This window comes from Gossypium hirsutum, chromosome A10 (genome assembly GCF_007990345.1).
Source record: "Gossypium hirsutum isolate 1008001.06 chromosome A10, Gossypium_hirsutum_v2.1, whole genome shotgun sequence".
NCBI classification, from domain to species: domain Eukaryota; kingdom Viridiplantae; phylum Streptophyta; class Magnoliopsida; order Malvales; family Malvaceae; genus Gossypium; species Gossypium hirsutum.
Window position 1 is genome coordinate 110,231,057 of NC_053433.1, and position 14,638 is coordinate 110,245,694.

A 14,638-nucleotide genomic window follows, 5' to 3' on the forward strand; every position below is an offset into this window, starting at 1 on the left:
ATAAAAATGATTTTTTAAAATTAGATTTGAATATAATTATTCTTACCTTCCTTTATGAATTAAAAAGTATAATCGGAATGTTCTAATTACACCTAATTCAATGAAACCTATCAATTATAATAATTATCCAAATACAACATATTTCTATATTATAAATAATTATACTTAAATCTAATTGCTATTATCTAGATTTTTTTTAATAATGTTTTGAAAGTTGTCATAGGATTCAATTAATATAATAAATAAATAAATAAAAAGGAAAAAGACTTGTGGAAAGACTTGAAAGTCTTTTGTGTAAGCGCCGATTATTCGGGATAGTTTATCCTCAATATTTAACCTCTGCATATGCTATTAAGAGTGGGTCCAAAATTCCAAATGTATGGGTCAATTCAATGTAAACTTGACCCCACTTTCAAAACCTCATAATAATAATAATAATAATAATAATAATAAATTAAGGGTAAATTCACTAATTGTTCTTAAACTTTTTTAAATTTATATTTTAGACACTTAATTTTTTTTAGATGACATAAAAATCACTAGCATTATCAAATTGTTACATCTTTATCACTTATCTACTAACTTCTCTTAAAAAAATAACCTTGCAGTTTAAGTTAAAGGGTTAATAGCTAATTTGGTTCATTAGCTATGGTTAAAAAATCATTTTAATTTATTTTTTAAAATTTCTTGAAAATAATTGTAAAAAAATAAAAAAAATGTAACGAGAGATAAAAAATTCATATAAAAAATAAATTGTAGCAATGAAAAACTAATAATTTTGTGGTTAAATTTTCCACATCCAAACTCATAAAAAAATCACAATATTCAAACTTTCACAAAAAAAAAACTCATTCACTTTGATCATACTTATTTTTCATTTATTTTGTTGTTTTATGCTCTCTTCGTTTTCATCTTTCTTTGCCTTCTTTCTTCCTCTTTTCATGCAAATTGAAGTAAACTCTGCTCTTCTCAAATCATTAAAGATAATATATATTTTATTTATAACTGAAAGTAAAATTTGAGCTTGAAATTTGAGAGAAGAAATAATGGTTTTGGAGAAGAAGAAAAGCATTTTGTATTACAAATTTAAAAAATTCCAAAATTGAAAGTTACTCAAAACCGGAGATACAAAAAAGAAATAATAAATTTAGAAAAGAAGTAAAGCATTTTGTATTATAATTAAAAGAAAAAAATCTCAAATTTCAAAAAATTTAAACTTACCAAAGAACCCAAACAATATAATAGAAAATTTTGCTCCTCTCTCTTGCCCTCTTTTTTCTTAATTTTTTTCTACATTTTTTCATAATTATTATTAAGAAAATTTTAAAAAGTATTTAAATTAATTTTTGACTATAGTTCAGAGATCAAATTAGCTATTAACCCATTGGCTTAGTGTAATGTTGACAAAAATATGATAAAGTTAGCGACTATTATGTAATTTTAGAAAATTGAGTGATTGAAATGTAATTTTAAATAAAGTTTAGGGACAATTGATGAAATTTACCCATAAATTAATAGATGCCATTAGAATCAAATAGAGTTTGAATTTTATTTTTAATTAAATTGAAAAATTTTAAATGAAATAATTAAGTATTAAAAAAATTGAAAATAACTTCATTGGCACCCTTTCAGATAATATTTCTTTTTGAAGGTATAATATTTTTCTTCCTATAAACTCAATCTTTGCTGTCCATCGGAAAAATATCATCCGCATTGAATCATATTTCAATTGTATCTATATATAAAACAAATTGTTAAAGAAAAAAAAAGATTGTATAATCAATATGACAGACAGTTGCCAAGTTGCCTTATTTTTTTATTATTTAAAAGCCCCTGTAAATTTTGTGAAATCACCCCAAGTCTTTCTTTTTTTAACACAAACACCCATAAAAATTATAAAAGAAATACAAACAAAGCCTATCCATATCAGATTCAACAAGACTTGTCTCCCATATTAAATTTTACCTATATCTTACCCCACTTGTTAGAATTTTACAAATAGTGAAAAGCAACCCTACCCTGTCTTGCCGTTACCGGAAGACTTCACCTCCGGCAACAAAGTCGTGTCTCCGGCCACCGCCATCTCTGCCTCCGCTGCTTGTAAGTCTTCCCGGAACTTCTTGTAAATATCACTCTTATAAAATTGTCTAGTCCTAAGTGCCAAAATAAATGACACAACAGTGCCAAACAAGGTAGCAGCTGTAATTATAATGAAAGACAATTTGAAACAGTCAACCCCATTGCAATCCAGGTCCTCACCAGCTTGCCTCCTAATTCCCAAAGCTGCCATTTGCTTCTTAGCCTCTCTATCATACAAATTCCCAGCCACTTTCACATTGAGTATGTAGGAGCCAATGGGGCTGGCAACTGAACCAAAATTGTACAAAGTTGAATAGTATTTGAGGCCAAAGATTTCAGAAATTATAGCAAAAAGCAACGGCCATTGAGCCCCAAAGCAGAAACCAATGATGACTGATGCAATATAAAGGCCACCGGGGACATTGAAGGCAATCAAAAGGTGACCAACACATGAGAGAAGCATAATCAAGGTTAACATCAATGGCCTTGGGAACCTGTATTTGGTCAAGAAAATTTCTGATACAAAACCTGATGTAACTCTGCCAAGGTAATTCCATATGCTCACAAGTGAAACGAATGTGCTTATGCTTCTTTTAGGGTACCCCAAGGAGGTTCCGATTTGCCCCAGATTGTCAATGGCTGTTAAAGTGCCACCAACACCACAAATTGTGGCTAAGAAAAGAACAAACATGTCAAGGCTGAAAAGTGCTTGCAAAATTGTGTAGTCTTCCCCCCTGTTTGGTGGCTTGAATGCTGTTTTCCAGCACGAAACGTTGGTTTGATTGTTGTTGGTCGGCTCGTTTCCGGTCAACATCTTTGCGGTGCTTAATGCCGAGGGAGTGTCGGCGTTGATGTCCTTGGACAGCTCGGAACTGGGCTTCTCGGTGACAATTTTCAGTGAAGAATTGGGATCATTCAAGGCCCTGTTCCTAGCCTCCCAAAGCTTGTATTCTTCTATAATCACAACACCAAGTGGTAAAAACAGCAAGAAAAGAACCATGGCAGCACTACCACCATATTCAGGTTGAGTGAATACAAGTTTCTTCTCCACAATGATGATCACCATCAAAAAAGAAGCAAGGCCAAGAGAGATATATAGAAACTTGTAAAAAACTTTAAGCTCATTAGTTTGATGAGCCACCTTCATGATCCTAATTGTTCTCACAAAACAAAGCGAGATAGCAGCTGGTAACCAACCAATAAGCAAGATCAAAGCCTTTGAATCATCACCATAGAAAGCATGGTACAACTGAGTTATGATTGCACCGCTCAGACCAACATAACCCTTAAGAATCCCCAGCACAACGCCTCGGCTTTCAGGGAAGTTTTTGACGCAAACAACGAGAGAACCAGTGTTGGCAAAAGACTGAGAATTGGCACCTATGCAAATATACAAACACATTTGCCACACTTTGGTGGGGATCCTTTTGGTGACGGCCAACCAAATCATGAAGTACCCAAAGAAGTTAAGGCCTGCACCAACAGATAACACGAACCATGGGGGTGTTACCTCGGCTATGAGACCCGAAAGGACCCCAACGTTGGTGCCTAAATCCTTGAAGAAACTGAGATAATTTAGGGTGGTTTGGTCATAGCCGAGCGATTCTTTAATGTCACCGGAGTATAGACCAAACATGTAGGTTGCACCAGCGGCAGACATGATCAACAGTGAGCCGAAAACCATGAGCCATGGCCCCTTTAGAATCTGAACAGCTAAGCTCTTGGAGTTTGACATGGCGCCACCACCATAACCTGGCCCTGCAACCACCATTTTTTCGGCTGCAAACAGTATTGTTTTCAACGGAGATTGATGGTTTAGAATTTGTTTGTGAAAACCTTTTAGTTAATAAGTTAATATATATAGAAAGAAGAAAAATTATACAAATGCATGGAAAGAAAGGATGGAGGATAAAATAGTCATTGGAGTTTGGAGAGATTCAATAGACAATATAGTTGACTTGGAGTCTCTCAAGGAAACTTCAACTTGTTAGATATTTATTTTTTTATTTTTTATTTTTGGATCAACTTTGGATATATTATTTATTAGAATTTAGAAATTATAACATAAATGGGATGAAGAGAAATTTGTGGATACATCCCGAATTTATTTGTTTAAATCTTATCCAAAATGGAAATTGCTTCTCACGAGTTTAGGTTTGAGGTGTTAATAAGTGTTTATAAAAATATAATAAAATATTTAAAAAATAAATGTTTAAATAAAAACAGATATATATATATATATGCCCATTTTTTAAGGTTGGTTGCAATAAAAAAAAATTGGATACTTACTTTGGAGGTGAAAATTAATAAAAAGCTATTAAAAATGTGTGAGAATATAAAAAAAATTATTACAAATATAAGAGATAAAAGAAGTCTTTTATTTATAGTTAAACTAGTATGGTTCTCACCTATGCTTCACCTTATATTAAATATTTACTCTCTTTTTTTTTGTTAAATTATAGAGTAAAAATTTAAATGTTACAATATGCTTAAAGTTCTTTTACTCTTCATATATTTGAAATGTAATATCCTTCCTTTTATTTGTGGAATTTAGCTCATTTACTTTTCAAATTTAAAAATATAGGTTCATTTGTAAACATCGTTAAAATTCTTCTATTAAATTTATTAGTGTGACATTTTGAAATTAAAGAAGAATACTCACTTGGTATGCATTTAACAAAAAATATGTAACGCTTCGAAATTGGGGTTAGAATCATTCAGGTTAGTTGGTTGGATCAGTGGTTCAGTGAGACTATTAAGTTTATTTTTGCGCTTTTGTGGTTCATTTGTTGGTTCAGTGGTTTTGACAAATATGATATTGTTATTTTATTTTGAAATATATTTTAAAATAATAATAAATAAATCTGATTGGTTTGTTTAAGAGTATTTTAAATTGATTTACTTTATTTATTTTATTATTATTAAATTTTAATTGAGAGAAAAGTGGGGAAGTTTTAAAAAAACTCTCACTTGCTCTTCTTCCTTCCCATGTTAGTCACTTTCATTTCCTTTTGGCAAATTTAAAAAAAAAAGAAAAAGATCATTAATTCTTCTTCTTGATTCTGTTGTTTGTTTTTTTATTCTTTGAGTGTTATTGCTCATTAAATATAAGGGTTTTAGTATTTTAAGTTGTTCCTTTTATTTCAAGAAATTTTGGTTAATTGTTTTCCGTTTTTCAAGGCTTAAATTGGGCTCTTGCCTTATTCAATCATAAGAGCATAAGTATCGTTGTAAGGATTTTATCAATTGTTTTGGAATTTTCTTTTTTGTTGCAAGCGAAAACTTGCTTAGTTTTGGGTATTTGTGTAATTGAGTTTTCAGTTGGATTGTTGGTGACAAATCGGTCGGTTCTTGGTGCTGTAAGTAGCATATTTTAGGTGTGTTTCTGAAACTACTATAGTTAAGGATTGTTTTGATGTTGAAATTCACGGATTTCAGTCAATTTCAATGTGGCCCCTATTTTGCAGTTTTTATTTTCTGTTTGTAAATTGACTTATTTTAGTTCTTGTGTAATCCGACGCTAGTTTAAGCCTTTTCTTTGTCTGATTCGTGAGGAAGGGTCCCGTTGAATTCTTAATAATCATGATCATAATATTTATAAGTGTGTTTGGAATATCGTTACTGATTGAGGGAGGTCTAGTAAGAGAGTATTACTGTTTGATTTGAGATTCATTTATGGATTGCTTGATTTGATCACGTTATTTGCATAAATGTTAAATGTGTCGTTTGATAATTAGAGATGTACAATGTTGTATCACTGTTTTGAAACTGATTTCGAGCATATCTGATTTTGAAATAGGCTAGTCTGAGCTGTTTGTAAGTAAGGATAATGGTTAATGAAAGTAGAAAAAATAATTTTATTCGTTTCTGTAAAAAGTTTGCATCTGCATTTGGGTTTGGGATATGTTTGAAGATAAGGAAGTTTGATTTGACAGTTTTATTGTCATATTCTGTTACAGCGGTGTATAGGGTGGATGGGCCTACCATAGCCCAATTGTGGTGTATATGGTGGTCAGAGTGGTGTTTGGCTGGTTGGTTGGGTGGGTGGGAAATTTCAGTTTGTTGCATATTTTACATATATGATTATATGTTTGTTTGTATTAACGTTGGGACATGTGTGATAGATTAACATAATTGCATTATGTATGTTAGTGGAGACTATTTGTATATTTGGTTACCTGTTTTAAATTCTAGTATGACATATGTATTTACTTTTTTTAAAATTATTTTTGTTTCGTTACATCATCATTTGCCTTTTACCTAAGTTTCAATCTCACACTGAGCTCATGTAGCTCATCCCTTTTAGCTTCTCCCTTTCAGGTATTTCGCGAAGTTAGTTTGTAGACTAGGCACACCGATGGTCTCAAAAGGTTTTTTTGTGTGTGTGTGTGTGTTGGTTTGGTTTAAATAAGATTTCTATAAGATTAGTATGGTGATTTTTAATCAATTTGTAAGGCGATTATATAAACTGTGGTATGGGTTATGGCTACTTGATTTGGTTTTAAAATATTTCGATGCCACGCATGGATTTAATTTCATTAAATGTTATTATTCATTTTATAAACATTCAATTTTTAATGTATTAATGTCGTTGGAATTCCGTTTTGAAATTTTAGTTTTTCTCAAAACTACTACTCTGTTTTGATTACAAAATTAGTAGGAAAATAGTAACTTATTTTTTAACTGGTTTAAAGAGATAAAATGGTTTAATGTAATTAAATCTTATTTATGGTTTCAGTAAGTTGCAAAAGAAAAATATTTTCGAAAAGATTTTCTATGTTTAAATCAATGATTTTATAACAACTCGTTTTCAGTTAAATCGGAACAGTGGTTTCGAGACCACAAATTCGAGTCAGAAAGAAAATTTATTTTAATAATATTGCATGGTTTGCATTATGATAGGAAAGACGTATGAAAATTTCAATAAGAAAATTTCGATAAGAAAATTTTACCGATTTCATGTTTAATTATAGAAAGGACCAAATTGCATAAAATGAAAAAGTTGAATTCTAGTAACTAGAAGGATCAAATAGCTATGGAATTCAAAACTTGAGATTCTTTTATGGAAATTAGACCATTAAATGGAGTTAGTAGGTATTTATGATGAATCATCTATGGAAAATTAGAAAAAAAAAGGACTAAATTGGAAAGATGAAATAATAAAAGAAGATATTTTAATTAAATAGAAAATATCACCATTTTATATCATCTTTCCCAAATTTTTCTATGGAAACCCTAGCTAAGAGAGAGAATTTCAAGCAAGCTTAATTGGGAAAGCAATCATGTCTCATTTTTAGTAATTTTTATATTTCCGAAATCGTAATAATCTAATCTATCTATTTTGGGGATTAATTTGTAAAGTTATCAAAGTATTAAAATTTTTTCATGGATGAGTATGCTGGAATTTTGAAATTTTTGGTAGAAAATGAAAGGTTGTTGATAGATAAACAACTTTTGTAAAGGAAATTTCCATGAAATTATGATTTCGGGACTAAATTGTAAAAATGTAAAATTTATGGAAAATTTATGAATTTTATGAATTTCATGAGCTGTAAATTTTATATGAAAAATTTGATTAGGCTTGGAATAAGGATTAATTGCATGAATTTCATTTTTCGAGCCTAAGGACGAAATAGAAATTAATCAAAAGTATAGGGGCAAAATGGTGCTTTGTCTAAGATGTAAATTGGATTGAATTGGATATGAAATGTGTTAAATTGATGTTAAATTCATTTATAAAGATAGGGAAAGATCAAATAAAGAGTTAGATCGAAGAAAAGAAAAAGTATCGGATTAGTAGATTCTTGAATACTTACAAGTATTGAGGTAAATTCGTGTAACTAAATTCTACATATTTACATGTTTGAATGAAACGTTATATATGTGAATGTTGAATTGTGAAATTGATATGTTTATGAAATTAATCATAAATTCAGAAATGTCTGAAAAATGTTAAATCCCATTTGAATAATGAAATTCGATGGACACAAGATTTCTTGAATTGGTTGTAGTCTTGCATGTGTTGTGGACACACCATAGCTCTTACGAGCATCCCGTTATAATCCCTCTCAAGCTTCCCGTTATATGGTTCCTGCGAGCATCCTGATCGGTAGTGATCCTGCATGTGTTGCGGACTACCGCGACTTTTTGTGAACGTCCTATTATATGATCGGTTGCGATCCTGCATATAGTGCGGGCACAAGCACAACTCTTATGAGCGTCCTAATATAGGCTCTTTATGAGCTTCCTGATATGGCTCGCTTCAACTTCCTATTATATGACTATCCGGAGCTCCCTGATAATAACTCTTCGGAGTTACCTGTTAAGCTCAATGAGCTTCCTGTTTAAAACTCTTATGAGTTTCCTGTTATATCCTGGATAAGCTTTCATTACATGGCTCACATAAGCATCCTGTTATATGACTCGAGAGAGTGCTTCCTAATTATGTGCCCTAATGGGTACCCTTCATTATGAGTTGACGGATTACAGTTTTGTACACTTTGAGTGTACTACATGTGTATCCATCGATATTTCAAATAAATTCAACGGGAAAAGTTTTGACATGGTTAAACTGAGCTTAACATGATTTGTCATGTAAATGCACATGTTAAATGGAAATATGATATGAAAAGCATATGTATATGAAAGCTATTACATGATAAACCCATCTTTGATTTTTAATGTTTACATGTAATACATGACTAATAAGTTTCTTGAGATTATATGTGTTTAGGCAAATTGCCAAATTTCTTTTGATAAATTTTTGTGCTTATTTTAAATGTAAATGAGTGGTAAGTAAATTTTCTGTTATACGAACTTACTAAGCATAATATGCTTACTCTCTTTACTTCCTCTATTTTATAGTGCTTGGAAGCTCGTGAAGTTAGAACTTGGTTAGAGACACATCACACTAACCCTCGGACTTCTCGGTATATAAAGCAAGCAATTTTTTTGTATAATGGCATATATAAGCTAAGTAGGCATAATAATGAAATGTTTTGGTTGTAACTTGCCATTGGAATGGCTAGTGTTAATCATATTTTGATGTAGTTATATAAGGCCTTATCATGCTTGATGTGTGTATTGAAATGGTTGAATGATGGAAGTTACATAAATATATTAATGGTTGCATGAATGGGTAAAATATACTCATATGTTTATATGGCCAATCAGGTAAGATCAAATACTTGGATAAATGGGATGTTATGACATGCATTGAACTTGAAATTGGCTTGAATTGAATGTTCTATTATGACTTGTAATGGTACGAAAATAGGTTGGATATATTGATGCGAAGTTGGGTGAGAAATAAGGCTTGAAAATGGCATTTTTGTCTACACGGGCGTGTGTCTCAGCCATGTGTGACACACGGCCATGCGTACGGGCGTGTGGTTTGGCCATGTGTCCTATGCATCTTATAATTTAAGAAACAAAATGCTTCGAATTGCTCAAACGGGCAGAGACATGGGTGTGTGTCTCACCCGTATGACTATCATATGGGCGTGTGACTTGGCCATGTGACCCCTGCACTTAATTTTCAAAAATTAAATTGACTACACGGCCTAGTACACAGACATGTGGTTGACCGTGTGACCCAAGTCAAAGAGTTACACGGGCATGGACACGGGCTGGGACACGACCGTGTGCCTCACATCGAATGCCCACATGGCCTGAGACACGGGCGTGTCACTTGGCCGTGTGAGCCACACGACTTGACCACACGGGCGTGTGTCCCTTGCACTTAAGAAAAACTTTGAGATTTTGTGAAAAAATTCTCTGAGTTCCCAATTTAGTCCTGACTTGTTTCAAATGCATAAATTGGGCTTCAAGGGTCTATTTAAGGGATAATATGATTAAATATGATTGGTTTCTGATATGAATAGTAATTGACATGAATTAATTGTATTTGTTATGTAAACTCCGGTAATGCTCATTAACCCTGTTCTAGCGACGGATATGGGTTAGGGGTGTTACAGATTTTGTTTTGAGCCATTTCGGTTGTAACAACTTATTTTCAGTGGTTTTAAAAACAGTAGTTTTGGGACCACAATTCTGATAAGTGAATTATTATTTTATTATTTATTTAATGTCTACGGGATTATATTAAGGTCGTATTAAAGTTTCGTTAACAAATTTTGAAGTTTAAATAGTCGATGAGGTAAAAAGGACTAAATCGTAAAATGTGTAAAAGTTAAATTCTATTAGTTAAAGGGGTCAAATGGTTATGAAATCTTAAAATAATGGACTAAGAGAGTAATTATACCATTTAAAGAGTTAGTGGACAAATATGGATAAGGTTTACTTGAAATTTTTTATTATTAATAAGGGTAAAACGGTAATTTAGTAAATAAACCTAAAATAAACTAGGTAAATGATATCATCTTCCCCATTTCTTCCTTGTGTTGGCCAAATTCATCATTTTTGAATGGGAGAGAGCTTTTATTTGAATTTATTCTTGCATGGTATGATTTTACGCTCCATTTTTAATAATTTTTATGTTTTTAAGTTCATTTTAGCTTAATCTAGCAAGCCCGGGGGTTAATTTGTAAAATTTTTAAAGTTTGAGGGACTTCCATGGTTGTTTTTTTATTATTTTTTGAATTTATTTGAATGATTATTAATCTTTGTTGTAAAATAAATATGTTTTGTTAAGTGATTTTTGATGAAATTGCAAATAAGGATTAAATTGTTGAAAATGTAAATCTATGGGTTTTATTGTGAAATGTTGGTAACAATGGGTTGTTTCAAGGTCTTTTGTAACATTGATTAACATGAATTTAGGTTAAAATGAGTAATATTCAAGTTATGAGTTTAAGGATTAAATTGTGAAAAGTTAAAGTATTAGGGGTAATTTTTTAATTTTACATAAATATGAATTATGGATTAAATTGAATACAATAAGCACTTATTTGAATGAAATTATCTATTTAGATCAAGATAAACAACAATCAAACTTAAATCAATGAAAGGCTAAAGTTTCGGATTAGTTTCAGATTCTACTTCTACGACCCTAGTTATCGAGGTAAGTTCGTATGAACTATGATCGTATTAATGTTAATTAAATTGATTATTTGCTATGTTATGTTAATATAAATAGACTTAAAATTGTAAATGTATCAACTAGTCATTAACCTAACAGGATCTCTCGATCTTTTACTAACCTAATGAGTTGGCAAGAACTACTTATCTCTCGACCTCACGGTCCAAATCGAATTGGGGTAAGGTGTTCATGGATAGACAATACCAATTTTGGGTTCATTCTCACCTATATGACTTCCTAGAGTTATCAAGCCTAGGGTTTTAAGTTCTTCCTATGCCAACCAACTAGTTCGTTAAGAGACCCTGTGTAGAAGTTAATTACTCTGACGTCTACTTGTTAATCTCCCATTAATGGATAAGTTCCCCATGGATCTAGTAAGCATCATAAACTTGATTGAAACAACAAATATAAAGAATAGATCAAGCAAAGAGTTTAAGAAGAATGTTGATAATAGCATGAACGATAATTCGCAAGGAGTTGATTGTTCCACAAATCGAGTTTCGCAAAGAACAAAATAAAAACTAGTATAAAATTACAATATGAAAAGAAACCTAAGTACAAAATAAACTAAAGAGAATTAAAAATAAAACTAATTGAAAGTCGTAAACTAAAACTTGAATAAAAACTGTCTATAAAGTGTTTAGAGCTATCTATTTATAGGCCTAGGCTTGGTTGTCGTTCATTGATCTAATTCGACTAAAATTTTAGCATTAAAATTTGTTGTGCAAACCAAAATACCCTTGGTTCATTACTTCACCTCATCACATCGGTGTCGCGACTTACATTGTTTTGAATTTGAGTAAAATGTTATACGCTCAAACTTATCTAGACTTACATTGTTTTGAAATTTTTAATATCATATATTAACTAAATTAATACTCAAGCAACCCAAGTTATAATGTATCAAATAATCGATTTCTATCAAGTAGTCCAATAATATTAAGAGTAGAGTAGCATTTTATTTGCCTTCTTTGTTAAAAAAATATAATGAAAAATTTAGCCTTCAATGTTTATATCTTTTATCAACTGGTCCTTATTCTTTTTTAGCTAAATTTGCTTTTTATCAATTTTTATTTTTTTAACAAAAATACTAAATAAAATATTAAATTTTTAAACATGATAGCTTGCATGGCAATCCACATGCACTTCGTGCTAATATTTTTTTAATTTTTATGAATTTTTTGTAATTTTTAAATTATTTACTAACATGACATATAAGACAAATAGTACTATATCAACATGAAAGCACATGTGGATTGTCAGATTGGTTACCACACTAATATTGTTAAAAATTTTAATGGCTTAGTCAATGTTTCTGTTAAAAAAAAAAAGTAATTTGATTTTTTTAAAAGGTTAATGATCAAATTTAGCTTAAAAAGGATCAAATTGAAAAAAAGATAAATATTAAGGACTAAATCTGATATTAAACCTATTAAAAAATTTGGGACCCATCAAAAAAATTTTGGCCCTTTATTTGAGGATTCTATTTTACATGCAAGTAAGAAGGAAGAAAAAAAAACAATTGTGTACATCCCATCGTCACAATAAATAATAATAAATTTTCAAATATAATGAGACTGTCCATGATGAAACACTATGGTCAACTGTATGTAAATATATATATATATATTAAATGTTATGAAGAAAAGGTGTTTGTTTGCTGATGGCTAGTGAAGTTGACTTGGTGATTTGATCTGATCTGCAGCAGGGGAAGAGGCTGCAACCCCACCTATTCTGTCTTCATCACATCCTCCAAAATTTAGGGTTTAGTTTTCCTTTTTATTATTTGCGTTGCAAGGATGTGAATTAAGGGTCCCTTTTTAAATATAAAATTATTTCATTAACACTTCCCTGAATCGTAATCCAATTTTAAGACATAACACTATTATTACCTTTCAACATCCTTTGATGGAAATATAGAAAACAAGTGGTTTAAATTTTAGGTACAAAGTCTTTTTTCTCATACGCAATTTAAAAAGTGACTTAGATATCAAATTTAACTTAAGTTATATTTCGACTTCAATTAAATTTAAAATCGAGATTAAATAAATTTTTGAAAATGAAAAATAAAATTATTCTAATATTGTTTTCTTGGTCCACAAAATTCAGACCCAAAAACTTTCATAAGAAACGTCGAATGGATTACTAATTTTTTTATATACATTATTGGATGAAGTAGAATATGGGTTTTTCTATTTTTTTATTTAAAAAAAAACCTTAAAAAGCATGCGGAAACTATATATATAATTATTATATTAATTATATAAATGTAAAGATTCTGAAATTGGGTTGATGAAGCATTGAAGTAAATTTATATATATATACATAAAGGAGATTAAAAAATGGATATTTTTGGTTTCATATTAATAGTTAGGTCATAGATTCTTGAGATGTTTTATTTTGGATTAGCTGTCAAATTGGAGATGAAGCAAAAAATTATTCAAAGATTTGAAATAAAATAACCCAGTATTCTAATGAATCTAACTTAAAGCAACAGCTCAAATATAATTAAATAATTCTTTAATTTTATTCATGTGCATATTGAAACTAAACCTATAAATAAATATATTTTTATTTTTAATAGTTTTTAGTAAGGTGGGTATTATCCTAATCATATATTAAGAAATTAGTGTAATTATTCCAAATTAAGTAAAGTAGATGAGCAAATTGTTAAATAGAAATGTGGGAATTAGTGACATGAGATTTTAGGTCAATTCCATTTTTTCAACGGCATCTTCTGCTATCATTATTTTCTTTGTCCCTATGAATAAATGGATTTTATTGAATATTCTATATAAATACAAAGAAAACATCTCTCTCATTCAATTTTTATTGAATATACATATCTATTTTTTGTATTATCATATACATTTAGATATGACATAAGATAAAATCATTCAGATTTCAACACCGCAAGAAGAAGTTAGAAAAGTATTGTTCATCACTACCCAACAAACCTCATCAATAAACAGCATTCTATGAATTTTTTCTTAAAAAATCAAAACCATCTTAACGATATCAAACACTTATCTTAAATCTAAAGAAGATAACACTTTAGATATATAAGAAGAGAGCAGATTGTGCATATATGATTTGCATATTCATTATATGGTGAAAAAGGAAATACTAATATTTTATTTTATTTTATTTAACTTAATTATAAAAATTATTTTTAATATCTTAATGTATAAAACATCATTACATTACATTACATTACATGAGCTGTCAAATATAATAATAATAATAATAAGAGTGCTACTTTAGAAAACAAAATTAAGGGTAAATTATTAAAATAGTCACTTTTGTTTACTTTAAGTTATATTTTAGTCACTTACATTAATGTATTGTAATATTTTAGTTATTGAGCCATTAATTGTTGTTAACGGTGTAATGATAAGTTGACATGGCACATTAAATCATCATTTCAAACAAAAATTTTAGGTTAAATTATACAATTGGTCCACATAATTTTTCGTTTTGAGCAATTTATAATTTGTTTCTTTTATGTTCTTTTAACTT

The 14,638-nt window shown here is 30.0% G+C and overlaps 1 protein-coding gene across 1 annotated transcript; it reads right to left on the minus strand.

Moving 5' to 3' along the window:
- Positions 1-1,776: 1,776 nt before the first annotated feature.
- On the minus strand, positions 1,777-3,921 carry LOC107939267 (protein NUCLEAR FUSION DEFECTIVE 4). The gene has a single exon (XM_041078065.1). The coding sequence runs from the start codon at positions 3,848-3,850 to the stop codon at positions 2,015-2,017; it is 1,836 nt and encodes a 611-aa protein (XP_040933999.1). The 5' UTR covers positions 3,851-3,921; the 3' UTR covers positions 1,777-2,014.
- Positions 3,922-14,638: the final 10,717 nt, after the last annotated feature.

Bases quoted from the DNA above. Each gene is read 5' to 3' on its own strand.
- LOC107939267 (XM_041078065.1), bottom strand. From the start codon at position 3,850: ATGGTGGTTGCAGGGCCAGGTTATGGTGGTGGCGCCATGTCAAACTCC.